We start from the raw sequence: 16,102 nt of genomic DNA on the forward strand, positions 1-16,102 counted from the left end.
GATTCATACATGTAGAGAGGTCCACGAGGTCAGGCTTAGCTGGAGGTCATTTGGTCAGCCTTGCTTTGATGTGGGGTCTCGTAGCGTGGCATGCTCCAATCATAATCTGCATGCTCAGCAATCAGTCCTATCAGAATCACAATGATTGGCACAAATCACTGTGCAATAATGTTCTACACTTTTCATGCGTCTTTAACATGGCCTTTGAAGAGGAGTAATTTTCAGTATTAAGGTTTGTCTCAACCTGGACTCAACACTTCGCTATTGCCCTCTTCGAGGCTTTTGAACTACAAGTACTGTCTTGTTGGTTTGCGACTTAATTCGAGTTTTGGCTGCAGCTTCTATGGTAAGAATCTCTGAGAATAAAGCCAGCAGGCTGAAGGAGAATGGGTACAGCTTCGTCTCTAGCTTCTGTCCGAGGTATAAAATGCACATTAGGAGGACAACACTGATCGCTGTGATTGTTGAAGAAACCCTAAGGTTCACAGGCAATTGCATCTCATGATTCATAGAAGCTCTGAGATAGGTACAGCCAATTCTTGCCAATTCCTGCAAGTCCCGCCATCAAACACCCCTAAGAAACCATACCAAAAACCCTTTAATGCTTCTTCGTTTGTGCTTGAGACTCCTTGAGCACCTTCTTGACAATCTTCTGCTCCTCAATCAAGAAAGCCCGAACAATACGATCCCGAACGCAGTTGGCACATCTTGATCCTCCGTAGGCACGCTGGACGGTCTTCTTTGGGCGGGAGATCTGGGAGTATTCGCGAGGTCGGAGAGCTGGGATCTGAAAAGAGAGAAAGTGTTAGCATAGGTCGTAGGCATCCAACAGTTTTATTTTCAAAGACTCCGATCCAGAATTCGTAGCCCCTGCTACACCACCAGTCCCAACTAATTCAACCATCCAAAAGCGTTGTAGATAGGCGCCCTGGTTGTGGTGAACTTATGCGCTCTATCTGGGTTTCGCCCGTTTCCATTTCCCATTTGACTTCCTTCTCCAACATATGCGCATTGAGAAACTTACTCCTGGCAATTTGATTCCACAATCTCCGCACTTGGGCGCTGTACCGGCCTTCTTGATGTGAAGGTATCGAAGCTCGCCGCCGGGGGTCTTGACAACGCGGACCTTGTTCGACTTGGTGTTGTATCTGCTCGCGGTCAGTTTACTGGCGCTCAACTTCTAACGCATTGGCAAATGCTCACGGGTTACGGCGTCTGTATGTCAATCTGTTGGACGTCATTTTGGCGGTGTTTGTGCTTCGTCGTGGGGGAAGCTCGCGTTTGATGTCGAAAAATTTATCTTTTCAATAGACGACGCCCTCTGTGGGCTAAGCGAGGAAGGAATGCCCGTGACCGAATTATGTGCTAAGCTGTAACTAGACTAGCGTGGATTGGCTTGTTAGCGCGGTAAAGTCGCGACCGACGATATTTTTGCGCCTCGAATTCAATGCATCACGTTCGATCTTCAAACCCCCTCCACCATCAACCATCAACAGGAGTTGGGAGATTGTGTGTGTGACATTCATTAGCATGTCGTCCATACCTCCTCCACCTCCTCCCGGATGGAGCTCTTCAGCTCCTCCTTCTCTGCCTCTGGGCGCGCCACCTGCCTCTGCAGCGCCTCCTGGCTATCGACCTCCAGCAGATCCACAGGTGGCCAAATTTGCGCAGAAGAAGAAAGAATGGTTACGATCGCAACGGAATCGATTTGGAGAGAAACGGAAGGGAGGATTTGTCGAGACGCAGAAGGCTGATATGCCTCCCGCGCATCTACGAAAGATTGTGAAGGATATTGGAGATGTTTCGCAGAAGAAGTTCAGCAGCGACAAGAGAAGTTACCTTGGTGCGCTGAAATTTATGCCTCACGCCGTTATGAAACTACTAGAGAATATGCCCATGCCTTGGGAGTCAGCGAGGGAGGTTAAGGTCCTCTACCACGTCAACGGATGTCTAACTTTGGTCAACGAGACCCCGAGAGTCATCGAACCTGTTTTCCACGCACAATGGGCTACGATGTGGGTATGCATGAGGAGGGAGAAGAGCGATCGAAGACATTTCAAGCGGATGCGATTCCCTCCTTTTGATGACGAAGAGCCGCCTCTATCTTGGTCAGAGAACATCGAAGACGTCGAGCCTTTAGAACCAATTCAGATGGAGCTGGACGATACGGAAGATGGAGCAGTGTATGAGTGGTTCTATGAAAACAGGCCGCTTCTGGATACACCTCATGTCAACGGACCAAGTTACAAAGAATGGAACCTCTCACTGCCGCAGATGGCGACTCTCTATCGACTCAGTCACCAACTGCTAAGTGACCTGGTGGACAAGAACTACTTCCATATGTTCGACCTCAACAGTTTCCTCACAGCCAAGGCTTTGAATTTGGCAGTTCCAGGAGGTCCAAGATTCGAACCGTTATACAAAGATGTTGATCCCAACGACGAGGACTTCGGCGAGTTCAACGCCATTGACCGTATTATTTTCCGCGCTCCCATTCGAACCGAGTACCGAGTCGCTTTTCCATTCTTGTACAATTCCCTTCCACGCAGCGTAAAGCTGTCTTGGTATTCACATCCACAGGTGGTGTATATTCGTGCTGAAGACCCCGGTCTGCCAGCTTTCTACTTCGATCCTGCAATCAATCCTATTTCGTCAAGATCGGTCGCACCACAAAACATAACTGTCAGCCACGAAGATGAGATATTTGGGCACGGCAGCAATGAAGAGCCGGAAGATGATGCATTCGAACTTCCTGCTGAAGTTGAACCTTTCTTTGCGGACGAGGAAGTCTACACAGATGACACTACTTCTGCTATTGCGTTGTGGTGGGCTCCATTTCCCTTCGATAGACGCTCAGGACGTATGGTTCGAGCACAGGATGTTCCCCTGGTCAAACAATGGTATCTTGAACACGTCTCTCGGGAGCAACCGGTCAAGGTCCGTGTGTCGTATCAAAAACTTCTGAAGACGTTCGTATTGAACGAGCTCCACAAGAGGAAGCCAAAGTCCCAGAATAAGCAAAGCTTGATGAAGTCTTTGAAACAGACAAAGTTTTTCCAGCAAACAAGCATAGACTGGGTTGAGGCTGGCCTCCAAGTCTGCCGTCAAGGTTTCAACATGCTCAACCTCCTCATCCATCGCAAGAACCTCACATATCTACATCTTGACTACAACTTCAACCTGAAGCCCGTAAAGACGTTGACTACCAAGGAGAGAAAAAAGTCCCGTTTTGGCAATGCTTTCCATCTAATGCGCGAGATTCTGAAATTGACAAAATTGATTGTTGACGCACAGGTTCAATACAGACTTGGCAACATTGATGCCTTCCAACTCGCTGATGGCATCTTATACGCCTTCAACCACGTTGGTCAGCTTACGGGGATGTATCGTTACAAGTACAAGCTCATGCATCAAATCCGCTCGTGCAAAGACTTGAAGCATCTAATCTACTATCGATTTAACTCTGGTCCAGTAGGCAAGGGTCCTGGGTGTGGATTCTGGGCTCCAGCTTGGAGAGTCTGGTTATTCTTCATGCGAGGTATCATTCCTCTACTTGAGCGATGGCTGGGAAATCTTTTGTCAAGACAATTCGAGGGCAGACATAGCAAGGGAGTTGCAAAGACAGTCACGAAGCAACGTGTGGAGTCTCACTATGATCTTGAGCTCCGTGCCTCTGTCATGGCTGATTTGATGGACATGATGCCAGAGGGAATCAAGCAAAACAAAGTCAACACTGTCCTGCAGCATCTTTCCGAAGCCTGGAGATGTTGGAAGAGTAACATTCCTTGGAAGGTACCCGGTCTGCCAGCGCCCATCGAGAACATCATCCTTCGTTACGTCAAGAGCAAGGCTGATTGGTGGATTTCTGTGGCTCATTACAACAGAGAGCGCATTCGGCGAGGTGCAACTGTTGACAAGACCGTTGCGAAGAAGAATTTAGGTCGCCTTACCCGGCTCTGGCTGAAGGCAGAGCAAGAACGACAACATAATTACATGAAGGATGGTCCATATGTGTCTTCCGAGGAAGCTGTGGCTATATACACTACTACTGTGCACTGGCTCGAGTCTCGAAAATTCTCACCTATTCCCTTTCCTAGTGTCTCCTACAAGCATGACACGAAGATTCTGATTCTCGCTCTTGAGCGACTTCGAGAGGCATACTCAGTTAAGGGCAGACTGAATCAGAGCCAGCGTGAGGAATTGGCGTTGATTGAACAGGCATACGACAGCCCTGGAACAACACTTGAGAGAATTAAACGTTTCCTTCTTACCCAAAGAGCTTTCAAGGAAGTTGGCATTGATATGAATGACAATTACAGCACGATCAATCCGGTCTATGACATCGAGCCAGTCGAAAAAATCAGCGATGCCTATTTGGATCAGTATTTGTGGTATCAAGCAGATCAGCGCCACCTCTTCCCCGCGTGGATCAAGCCCTCTGATTCAGAAGTCCCTCCATTGCTCACGTATAAATGGGCACAAGGTATTAACAATCTCGACAAAGTTTGGGAATCTGCCGATGGAGAGTGTAACGTTATGATCGAGACGCAACTATCAAAAGTTTACGAAAAAATCGATCTTACACTCCTCAACCGACTGCTTAGACTCATCATGGATCACAATCTTGCTGATTATATCTCATCAAAGAACAATGTTCAGTTGACATACAAAGACATGAACCACGTCAATAGTTATGGTATGATCCGTGGTCTTCAATTCTCTGCCTTCGTCTTCCAATACTATGGCCTTGTTCTTGACTTGCTGCTTCTTGGTCTGCAACGTGCAAGCGAGATTGCTGGTCCACCGCAAAGTCCCAATGACTTCTTGCAGTTCCGAGATCGCGAGACAGAGACAAGACATCCTATCAGATTATATACCAGATATATTGATCGCATCTGGGTCTTCTTCCGATTTACTGCCGACGAGTCCCGTGATTTGATCCAACGTTTCCTCACTGAACAGCCGGATCCCAACTTCGAGAATGTCATTGGTTACAAGAATAAGAAGTGCTGGCCACGAGATTCGCGTATGCGCCTCATGAGACACGATGTCAACCTTGGGCGCGCTGTGTTCTGGGACTTGAAGAATCGGTTGCCAAGATCTGTTACTACGATCGAATGGGACGACACCTTCTCCAGCGTGTACAGCAGAGACAATCCGAATCTGTTGTTCGCCATGTGCGGCTTTGAAGTCCGAATTTTACCAAAGATTCGCAATCAGAATGACGAATTCCCGGTGAAGGACAGTGTCTGGTCTTTAGTTGATAACACAAGCAAGGAAAGAACAGCTCATGCTTTCCTTCAAGTTACGGAGGAGGATATTGCAAAGTTCAACAATCGTATTCGCCAAATTTTGATGTCCTCGGGCTCCACCACCTTCACCAAGATTGCCAACAAGTGGAACACGAGTTTGATTGCATTGTTTACGTATTACCGTGAAGCAGCCGTTTCAACCGTCAATCTTCTCGATACTATCGTCAAATGTGAAACGAAGATCCAGACCCGAGTCAAGATTGGACTTAACTCGAAGATGCCTTCTCGATTTCCGCCTGCTGTCTTCTATACCCCGAAGGAACTTGGAGGTCTCGGTATGATATCTGGCTCCCACATCCTCATTCCAACGAGCGACAAACGTTGGTCGAAGCAAACAGATGTTGGCGTCACTCATTACCGGGCTGGTATGAGCCACAATGAGGACACACTGATTCCGAATATCTTCAGATACATTATTCCTTGGGAGGCTGAATTCATCGACTCTCAACGGGTGTGGACAGAGTACTCTCAAAAGCGTCAAGAAGCCAATCAGCAGAACAGAAGACTCACACTCGAAGATCTTGAGGATAGTTGGGATCGCGGTCTACCTCGTATTAATACTCTATTCCAGAAGGATCGAAGCACCTTGAGTTTTGACAAGGGTTTCCGAGCACGTACTGAGTTCAAAACTTACCAGCTGATGAAGAGCAATCCCTTCTGGTGGACAAGTCAGCGGCACGACGGAAAGCTATGGAATTTGAACGCCTACCGGACAGGTAAGCCAATTTCTTGGCATTATGGCGTAAATAGTGCACTAACTTTGGGATCCTTAGATGTGATACAAGCGCTGGGCGGAGTCGAGACAATTCTTGAGCACACCTTATTCAAAGCTACCGCTTTCCCATCCTGGGAGGGTTTGTTCTGGGAGAAAGCATCAGGTAAGATTCCCTGTCCTATAATGCCTCAGCTGTGAGACATTATTCTCGCTTAAGAGAAAGAACTGACTTCTATCATCCAGGTTTCGAGGAGTCGATGAAATTCAAGAAGCTGACCAACGCTCAAAGATCCGGTCTCAACCAGATTCCGAATCGTCGTTTCACCCTCTGGTGGTCCCCTACTATAAACAGGGCGAATGTTTATGTTGGTTTCCAGGTTCAGTTGGATCTGACTGGAATCTTCTTGCATGGCAAGATCCCGACTTTGAAGATTTCTCTCATTCAAATTTTCAGAGCTCATTTGTGGCAAAAGATCCATGAGTCTGTCGTCATGGATATTTGTCAAGTGCTCGATCAAGGTTCGTTCCCGCTCGCTCTCTACAGAAGAAGTGGTGCTAATTTTTTTTGTTAGAACTCGAGCAGTTAGGCATTGAGACTGTGCAAAAAGAAACCATCCATCCCAGAAAGTCGTACAAGATGAATAGCTCCTGTGCAGACATTTTGCTATTCGCAAGTCACAAGTGGAACGTGACACGACCTTCAATTCTATTCGATACCAAAGATGTAATTGAGCCTACCACGACGAACAAGTTCTGGGTGGATGTTCAGCTGCGTTATGGCGATTACGATTCTCATGACATAGAACGATACGTTCGGGCCAAATATCTTGACTACACTACCGACAGCATGAGTATCTACCCGTCTGCTACCGGTCTCATGATTGGTATTGATCTTGCTTACAATCTTTATTCGGCCTATGGTCAGTATTTCCCCGGTCTGAAAACGCTCATCCAGCAAGCTATGGCCAAGATTATGAAGGCAAATCCTGCTCTATATGTCCTTCGAGAGCGTATTCGCAAGGGTCTTCAGCTGTATGCTTCTGAGAGCAACCAAGAATTTCTGAACTCCCAAAATTACTCAGAGCTTTTCAGCAATCAAATCCAATTGTTCATCGACGATACCAATGTCTATCGTGTTACGATCCATAAGACATTCGAGGGCAACTTGACCACCAAACCTATCAATGGCGCCATTTTCATATTCAACCCTCGAACTGGTCAGCTGTTCCTGAAAATCATTCACACTAGTGTCTGGGCTGGCCAGAAGCGTCTAGGACAATTGGCTAAATGGAAGACCGCTGAAGAGGTCGCTGCTCTGATTCGATCACTGCCAATTGAGGAGCAACCTAAGCAACTGATTGTGACCCGTAAAGGTCTTCTCGATCCTCTCGAAGTCCATTTACTTGATTTCCCGAACATATCGATTCGTGCATCTGAGCTTCAGCTACCTTTCCAGGCTGCTATGAAGGTTGAGAAACTTGGTGATATGATTCTACGAGCCACTGAACCCCAAATGGTACTGTTCAATCTTTATGATGAATGGTTGAAGTCCATTTCGTCTTACACGGCCTTCTCTCGTCTCATCTTGATTCTGCGGGCTCTTCATGTGAACCAGGATAGAACAAAGTTGCTTCTGCGACCCGACAAGACAGTCATCACTCAAGATCATCACATTTGGCCATCTCTGTCGGAAGATGATTGGATCAAGGTTGAAACACAATTACGAGACCTCATCTTGAATGACTACGGCAAGAAGAACAATGTCAATACTTCAAGTTTGACTAGCAGCGAAGTCCGGGATATCATTCTTGGAATGGAAATCAGTGCACCGTCAATGCAGCGCCAGCAAGCTGCTGAAATTGAGAAGCAGCAGCAGGAGCAACAGCAATTGACTGCTGTGACCACCAAAACCCAGAATGTCCATGGCGAAGACATCATTGTGACCACAACCTCTCAGTTCGAGCAACAGACGTTTGCTTCCAAGACCGAATGGAGAACTAGGGCAATCGCAACCTCGAATCTTCGGACACGAGCGAATAACATCTACATTTCGTCGGATGACATCAAAGAAGATGATCATTTCACCTACATCATGCCAAAGAACATTCTCAAGCGATTTATCACAATTGCAGATCTTCGTGTGCAAGTAGCCGGATACTTGTATGGGTCGTCGCCTCCAGATAACGATCAAGTCAAAGAAATCCGATGCATAGTCATGGTTCCCCAAATCGGAAGCACACGCGATATCCAACTGCCTCAGCAATTGCCACAACACGAGTACTTGGATCAGTTGGAACCCCTCGGAATAATCCATACCGTCTCTGGAAACGAACCGCCATACATGACCGCGATGGATGTCACACAGCACTCACGTCTAATGAATGCACACAGCTCATGGAACAACAAGACCATTTCAATGACAGTTTCCTTTACTCCTGGAAGCGTGTCTCTCGCATCATGGGCTCTAACACCTCAAGGATACAAATGGGGCGCAGAAAACAAGGACATGGGAAGCGATCAGCCTCAAGGGTTCAGCACGAGTATGGGGGAGAAGTGCCAGCTTCTACTAAGCGACAAGATCCGCGGATATTTCCTAGTTCCCGAGAATAACTCCTGGAACTATAGCTTCATGGGAAGCACGTTTGGAGGAATCGAGAAGAAGCCGGTTCATGTTAAGATCGACACGCCACTACCGTTCTACAATGACCAGCACCGACCTCTCCATTTCCAGAATTTCGCCCAATTAGAGGATCTTTGGGCTGACCGAGATGATAATTTTGCGTAGAGGCTCTTTACGTTGTGCAACGTGGTTTCTTGGCTGGATCGGCGATTGATTAGGGAGATTGCACGGGAAGGGTTTTCTGTGGTTAAATCATCTGAAAATTGTACCACTTGGGTAGCGGGCGTTTGATCGGAGGCGTGTAATGTAACAACCTGTATAAGAAAAATATATTCCCATAGTCCAATCCCTCACTGATGTCTGCGTGGCTGCATGAGCGACGCTCGCACTATTTCTTAACTCTTTCCGCCAACAAATGCCCCGTGACCAGGGAATTGAGACCTGCCGGAGAATCAATGTCTCTCATGCGACTGGTAATGTACGACGGGACGGTACTACATTGGGTCAATAATTACATAGTAGTTTCAAGCAGGTTTGCCGACACGCTGGTCAAGATGTGCCACGCTGCACGAGGCTATCGAGTTGACCTCTAGGTGCAAGGAATAAATATATTAACCATCATATTTCCGGATATTTATTTTCTTCTGAGATGACGAGGTTATCCGTGTCTTACCTAAGGAGTTCTAATGCAGGAACGACTGTCTGCAGCTTCGCTACAGCAGGTTTACAGCAGGCCGGAAGGTAAGAGCTGCATAGCGGGTACACAGCGGAAAGTAGTACGTAGACATCCTAATTTGGAATATTGATAATAAGAATACCATCCATACATCCATACATACATACACGCATACCATGACAATTTTGATTTTTCGACATTTTCTTTCCTTTGCAACCATTTACATTTACATTGAAGATCTCATGAGCAAACATCTACCAGTAAGGAATGCCACTTCTACCAATTGCAACTTGCAGTCACTGTACCCCACGCCTCCGGAGTACTTCTTTAGCTAAGAGACGCGCCGCAGGTACTTCGTGCTGGGGTTTCCTTGTTGATCGAACATCTTATTATATTACCATCTCTTTACTTTCCCTGGATGACGATCCCCTACGCCTTACAGGAATTACGTGTGTGGCCATACTGTAGACTCTACCGTCCGTCGGTCACTCTCTTCTCCCCGCCCGCCCCTTCGGCACCAGCAGAAAGCATTGAAAGGTAATAAGACGAACAATTATTGGCATCCACAATCAGCATAGGGAAGCTACAGGGAAGCTACCAAATTTTGATCTTGCGGCTGATGTTGACGATGATCAGCGATCTGACATCTAATAGAAGATGCGATGAGTCGTCGTTTTGAGCACCTTCAGCCCCTCTGACGTGGTCTTTTTCCGAGTCTACATGAGATTAATATACAAGTATATGCTGTCTAGCTATTTTGGGGCTCAAAGGATTCCACATCGGACTTTTGCCTCGGCAGAGCAATTTCATTTATATTTGCACTTGATATTATTCTTTCTTTTCGTCATTCGTCTATTGTCTGCATTGCTGTTCATCTCCCACGATACCGGCGGCGCGCTGCTTTGACCAATCAGGAAGTGCGTATTGCTATTTTTACCCATACGCATTAACAGGCCGAAGTGAAGAGTTTCTCGGTTCCAAGCCTTTACAGAAGTGCTGTCTTATTATGTCTGTGCTGCTGGTTAGGGTCGTCGGCCCTGTCTGTGGCACAAGCATCCTTGCCTGACCCTCCCCGGCCCTATAACCCCTACCCTCACACACATCCCATGATCCCCGCCCCTCAACCATGACAACCATGCTATGCTTCCAGAAATGCACTCCCTGTTGGCGCTGTCGAGTTCAGGCTGACCCAGGCTGGTTTCAGTCTGCGCCAAAGCTTCAAAAAAGCTTCCATGCAGTCTTCCAGATCTCATGCGAGTGGAGTTGGCTACAGTACTCCGTACACTCCGTACAGAATATTTTAGCTGACTATTGAACCGCCTCCTGCCATATCCTTGACTGTCAAATGTTCGGTGCATGCTGCATGCTGCCTGCCGGGTTCGGGATTTCCTTGTCCAGTGCTGGATTCGGCCGCTACTCGAGTGCATTGATCGAGGAGGTTGATGCTTCTTGTCTTCATGCATCACTCACCACCTTGTCTCCTCAACACTCTACGTCTCGTCCATGACGAATCAATGGTGTGCTTGGATTGCCTATCAAGACAAACGTCTGTGCCTTTAATTACTGAGCTACACACAGTACATCGCTGGTATCAATGCCTATCAATGCCTGATAAACTCAAAAGATCAGACGATAGATCGAAATAAAGCAAAGGCCTGCCCTCCTCCTCCTTCTTGCTGGCCTGGATTTTGATCTGTTTATTCCTTAATTCCCATTATCCGCTTTACCGCAAGATCGCGGGCCAGAGTCCCTCACTGAAAGAAGCTTAAATCTTTTGCTCTCCTACTCTCATCTCATCCGTTCCTATCAAATGCGTTACTCGGCCGCTCTACTAGAACCAGGTCTTAATATCCCACATATACCCATTCGAAACGCGCACAGTCACATTTGCACCTAACAACAAACAAGCGACCTCAATCCACGAGCCTCTTGAAAACATAACGCGACCCAGCAGTGATCCAGCACGTAGTAGTCCTGCCCCCGGCGACCTGCGAGAGCAGTGAGCTGTGGCGGAAGCCCTATGCCTGCATGTCGTATAGACCGGGCCACGATGCAAATCCATATATCGACTATGCTGCTCAATCCGAACCTCATCCTGAGGAGCGCGTTTTCGGATCGCATGTCCAAGATATACAGCACGGTGGCGGTCCAGGTCTCAGTACACACGAACACTTTGGAGCGCATCCACAACAACATCCTCAACAGCAGCAGCCGCCGCCACATCACCAACCTCAACACCAAGTGTATACTGGCCCGCATCCCCAGGGCGGCATGGCCCACCATCAGTCCCCTCAATTTGGTGGTGGGCAAGGGCTGATGTATCCGCGCCAGATGCAGCCGGCGTCTGGCACAAAAAGGTCGCGGGATGATGAGGAGATGGATATGAGTGGCTTGCCAATGGAACCGCAGATGGGAGGCAGCGCTATACCGGGTCTACCTCCTCATATGCAACAGCCGTCGATGGTGGATTATCCTAGTTCGTCCGTACAATCATACCACAGCCATCCACTACCACCTTCAGCGCATCAACCGAAGCGACAACGTTCTGATGATCCAAATTCGAGTATGATGTCTCAAAGTGGTGGAGCACCTAGTGTTGTTGGAGTAGCGGGAATGCCTGACCCTGCTCCAAGACCTCGCGGGCCTAAGCTGAAATTCACACCAGAGGATGATCAACTGCTTGTGGATCTAAAGGAGAACAAGAACTTGACCTGGAAACAAATTGCAGAATTTTTCCCAGGCCGATCTTCTGGGACATTGCAGGTCCGTTATTGTACGAAGTTGAAGGCCAAAACGACCCAATGGACGGAGGAGACAGTAAGTTGAAACACCCTAAATTTTATTTGCAAGTTTCTAACCCACGGACTAGATTCAAAAACTTCGGACAGCGCTTCATGACTACGAACAAGAGAAGTGGCGCATTGTAGCACAGAAAGTAGGCACGGGCTTCACATCTGCTGCTTGTAAAGAGAAAGCTAGCGAGTTATAGCATTCAGTGTCTCCAGCAGAAGAACCAGCTTCTGATCTTGGGGACACAGAATATTAGCTCAAAGCAGCACAAAGACATTTCAGATGTTCCTGAATGTCTCGAATTCGCACGGACATTTTCCTCCACACCCGAAATCCACACCTAAACCTCACAACCGTACGACAATTCGAACGAGAAACATCAAAACCCATTTCTTATATATAGAACACACACGCACACGACAACATCTCCTATTCTTCACACCCCTTCACACGCGACTGGATCGCGCTCACGAACACCCACACTGTAATATTCTTCTACACTCAGCTCGGCAACGACCTAGGAATAATGACTTTGTTTGATTTCTTATGTACTGGATGGAATAGCCATGGAACGCCGAGGAACGGTAGGATTGGCATGTAATGAATGCAAGCATATGCTGGCGAAATCGGAAATATGGGTAGATTGCTTGGAGGTATATACACAGGGGGTCATCAATCAATCTGCATCGCATTGGGCGCGGTGCGGCAAAGACATCAGATCTCTTTTGTTTGTTTCCTTTCACATGTTTATCAACTCTCAAAAAGAACTATACCCCCGATTTGCAAAGCGTTGTTTGTCCCGGCGGCACTTATTTCTTTTCTTCTGCAATACATATATAATCTAACGGTGTCGATTTTTCCTTTAGCTATATAGTAGCAACTGATGGCATGGATGGGGAAAATGGAAGGAAACAAATGGTAGGAGGAAGTGGATAGATAGTGCTTAGTTTCTAGTATCATATACACTAATTTCCCTTTCAGCTCAGCTCACAGGCCTCTATCGTTGGTTTTCTCTCAGCACACTGTGCAACACAAACTTGGTTACATCGTGGAGTAACTGATGTGCATAGGACGACCTTCGTCCCGTCTCCTCCCCTCCAAGACGTGTCAAGACATGAGAGGTCCGCAAGAGGAAGAGGCTGAGACTGAGACTGGTCGCACTGTAATGTACAGTATAGTAGATATTGGCTCGGCTATTAAACGTGGAGGGAGGGTGGTGGCGTTTCAGAGTTTCTTTTTTGATCGACGGAAGTATACTTTCATAACAGCTGTTTTATATGCATCATGCATGCAGACCTTCAGCTTATCCGGCAAGGTCCTATACTCCTACTCCGTAGGTAATTATCAAGTGAAGACCTGACCTCAGTTCGACTCTAGGCAGGGGGCAGGCTAAGCAAGCAGGCAAGGCAAGTGGACGCATGCATTAGACACGTGCACGGCACGGCACGGCACCCCGCTTTAACGTTCAAGAGTGGAGTGCAGGGGCAGGTGCAAGTAGGGTAGGTGCTCTCGGAGAGTTCGTACTCGGTACAAGAGAATACGGCGTGGCGTGGCATGGCGTTGTGGCGTTTCACCATCTCCCATTTTAACTATTTACAGTACTGTACGGAACAGGCGCGAATATTCAATATGACGGCATTTTGCATTTTGCAACGGACATTTGTTTCTACTCCTGGCTTCTCGGGTAGGGTAGGGTAGGGTAGAGGAAAATCAATCTTCCAAAGCTTCCACGGCATGGCATGGCATAATTTAAGCTATTGATAGATTAGATTACGATCGATAAACGAACGGCCCAGGGGAACGCGCCGCGCTATTGAAATTGAACCATGGTATCGTATCTTAACAGAGGAAATAACAAATCCACGCGTGTTCATGCAAAAGTACTGACTGGCCGACTGACTGACTGACTGATTGACTGGGATGCGCAGCCTTGAGATTGAAGTTCCCGCTCCCGTAATGATGGGTATTCGACGCGTGGTGTTGGTGTTGTGCATGGAATGCATCAATGGCCATGGGGTACTATAGTACAAGTACGTACATATCTCGAGATCAGCCTCAATTCCGGAGATTGTGTCGGTCTTTCTAGAACACGCATGTATCGAACGAACCTGCTGAATTTGGTTAAACGGTGTAAATTTACATTGAGATATAAGCAGAACATAGGACTAGTACGAGTATCAGAACAACCTTTTCGTTTATTAGCGTTTTGTTTCTTTCCATAGGTAGGTAAGCAAGGGTATTAAAAACCAAGATGATAGGCCGTCTGTGTACTGCTGAGTAGGCTTCGGTGCCTCGGCAGATTATCTCGTCGTCGAATGCAAGTGACGGGAAGATGACCATCTTGCTTGCTCCCTTTCTGTCAATATCATCCGACCTATCTCGTGTGCTGTGCACAACTCTTGTGCTCTCCCGGCCATACACTACCCAGGTTGCTCCCACGTCTGCTTTGAAGGATGGATAGGTGTTAAGTGTTACCAAGCTGCTCGCAGACCCAAGACGTTTAGACTTTATGCCGTGCATTGCCGTGCTTACAACTCGTTCAGTTAAAAAGATGTTCGAAATAATGAGTGCTCCGAGTTAGCCCCGGTTGTAGTTATAGACCTCTCCAAAATATAAGTCGTTACCTGGGTGCCGTTTGCCGTGAGGGGGAAGACGGGGAAGACGGAGTTGCCTATGATTGTAGATTTTCTGGCTACGAGGTCTTTTTGCTCATGGTGCATGTGACGCTGGCCAGTACGTGTGGAAAATCCAAGCCAGTCTTATGCCAAAGCAGCAGTACTAGAATAGCATGGTATACGTTGAATATTTCCAATCCATGATCAGAATGAAACGAAGTTTGGCAGTATAGGCAATGTGGTATTGCAGTGGGATAAACCACGATGAATGTCGTTGCTCCGTCCAACCCCATAATCTCGAGGGTTGCGAGTTCTGATCATCAGAGGGCTTTGCCATAATTGAAAGTCTAGAATTTCAATTTGTCCATTGCCGTTGCAAGTGTGTTATTAGTATCGACATATAAAGCAGTCATGAAGAAGTCGGCGACGGTGACTTTGATTGCTCCTCGTTCCACAGCCTAGAGGGAGATATACTGTCCGAAAACCCTCTCGCTCTCTAAACGCACTTTTTATGTGGTGCGAAGTCTGTAGGTCTGTGTATTTTAGGCCCGTAGAGAATATCAGGTACGAGTTTCCACTTCTGTTTTTGGCTTCTCTTAAATAGAAGTCAACTACTAATATTTAGCGCCTAAACCGACTGGTATATGTACAGGAGGGAAGAAACCATCAACTAGTTGCAGGTATTGGGTACTCACACTCGCAATTTCCCTAGTCATTATTCGAAAATATTTGGACTCTCAAATCTCGTAGAAATTCCGTACTCTGATATCACATGGGCAGAAGTTGACAGCGAAAGAAGAACCTCTCTTCTCCTCTAGGAGGACGAGGAAAGAAAACACAGATTTGTAAATGCTCGCTTCTCTAGTTGATGCGCACAAAACTCCATGGCCCTTCCAATGATCGCAACAAGCAAAAGGGAAGGCATGAGGGACCTAAATCCTCAGCGTTCTTTTCATTGAGGAAAGAGCCCCTCCCGACGTGCCAGCAACGTCTACCCAATGATTCTCTGTGGACACGAGCGTCCTTGCTTCCCTGACATAGTACTTGCTTGTTATAACAGCCAAGACGAGACAAAAGAGTAGAATACAAACAAGACAATAATATTTTACGCCAACTAAATGGTCGTCATCCCACTTCAACCGGCTGAATGCTCGACGCGTACATTCTTTAGTTTTGAATAAATTAAGATAGCACGAATAGTTGAGAACATACAAATACGCAAAGAAAAGAGGCGACAGATAGAACTTAAAGCCAACGAGTCCACAGTCTTTGATCTGACATCATTATCATTTTTAAAGGCCGTCGCTGAAACGCAGTCGCATGATCTGAAGGCAGCAGGAACGAGCATATATACAATCCACTTTTGTTGTCTTG

General features: G+C 47.0%; 3 protein-coding genes across 3 annotated transcripts; 2 read left to right on the forward strand and 1 right to left on the reverse strand.

The window, feature by feature from the left end:
• Positions 1-598: 598 nt before the first annotated feature.
• RPL34B (60S ribosomal protein) lies at positions 599-1,241 on the reverse strand (the record flags this gene model as incomplete). The annotated part of the gene is made up of 3 exons (XM_031146753.1): positions 599-787; positions 1,025-1,148; positions 1,204-1,241. The coding sequence occupies 3 exons, from the start codon at positions 1,239-1,241 to the stop codon at positions 599-601; spliced, it is 351 nt and encodes a 116-aa protein (XP_031008689.1).
• A 289-nt stretch (positions 1,242-1,530) lies between these two features.
• On the forward strand, positions 1,531-8,812 carry PRPF8 (Pre-mRNA-processing-splicing factor; the record flags this gene model as incomplete). The annotated part of the gene is made up of 4 exons (XM_031146754.1): positions 1,531-6,028; positions 6,086-6,190; positions 6,271-6,546; positions 6,600-8,812. The coding sequence occupies 4 exons, from the start codon at positions 1,531-1,533 to the stop codon at positions 8,810-8,812; spliced, it is 7,092 nt and encodes a 2,363-aa protein (XP_031008688.1).
• Positions 8,813-11,351: 2,539 nt separating this feature from the next.
• Positions 11,352-12,312, forward strand: LHYA1_G001776 (uncharacterized protein; the record flags this gene model as incomplete). The annotated part of the gene is made up of 2 exons (XM_031146755.1): positions 11,352-12,140; positions 12,193-12,312. The coding sequence occupies 2 exons, from the start codon at positions 11,352-11,354 to the stop codon at positions 12,310-12,312; spliced, it is 909 nt and encodes a 302-aa protein (XP_031008691.1).
• Positions 12,313-16,102: the final 3,790 nt, after the last annotated feature.

This window comes from Lachnellula hyalina (genome assembly GCF_007821495.1).
Source record: "Lachnellula hyalina strain CBS 185.66 chromosome Unknown contig00013, whole genome shotgun sequence".
Lineage (NCBI taxonomy): Eukaryota > Fungi > Ascomycota > Leotiomycetes > Helotiales > Lachnaceae > Lachnellula > Lachnellula hyalina.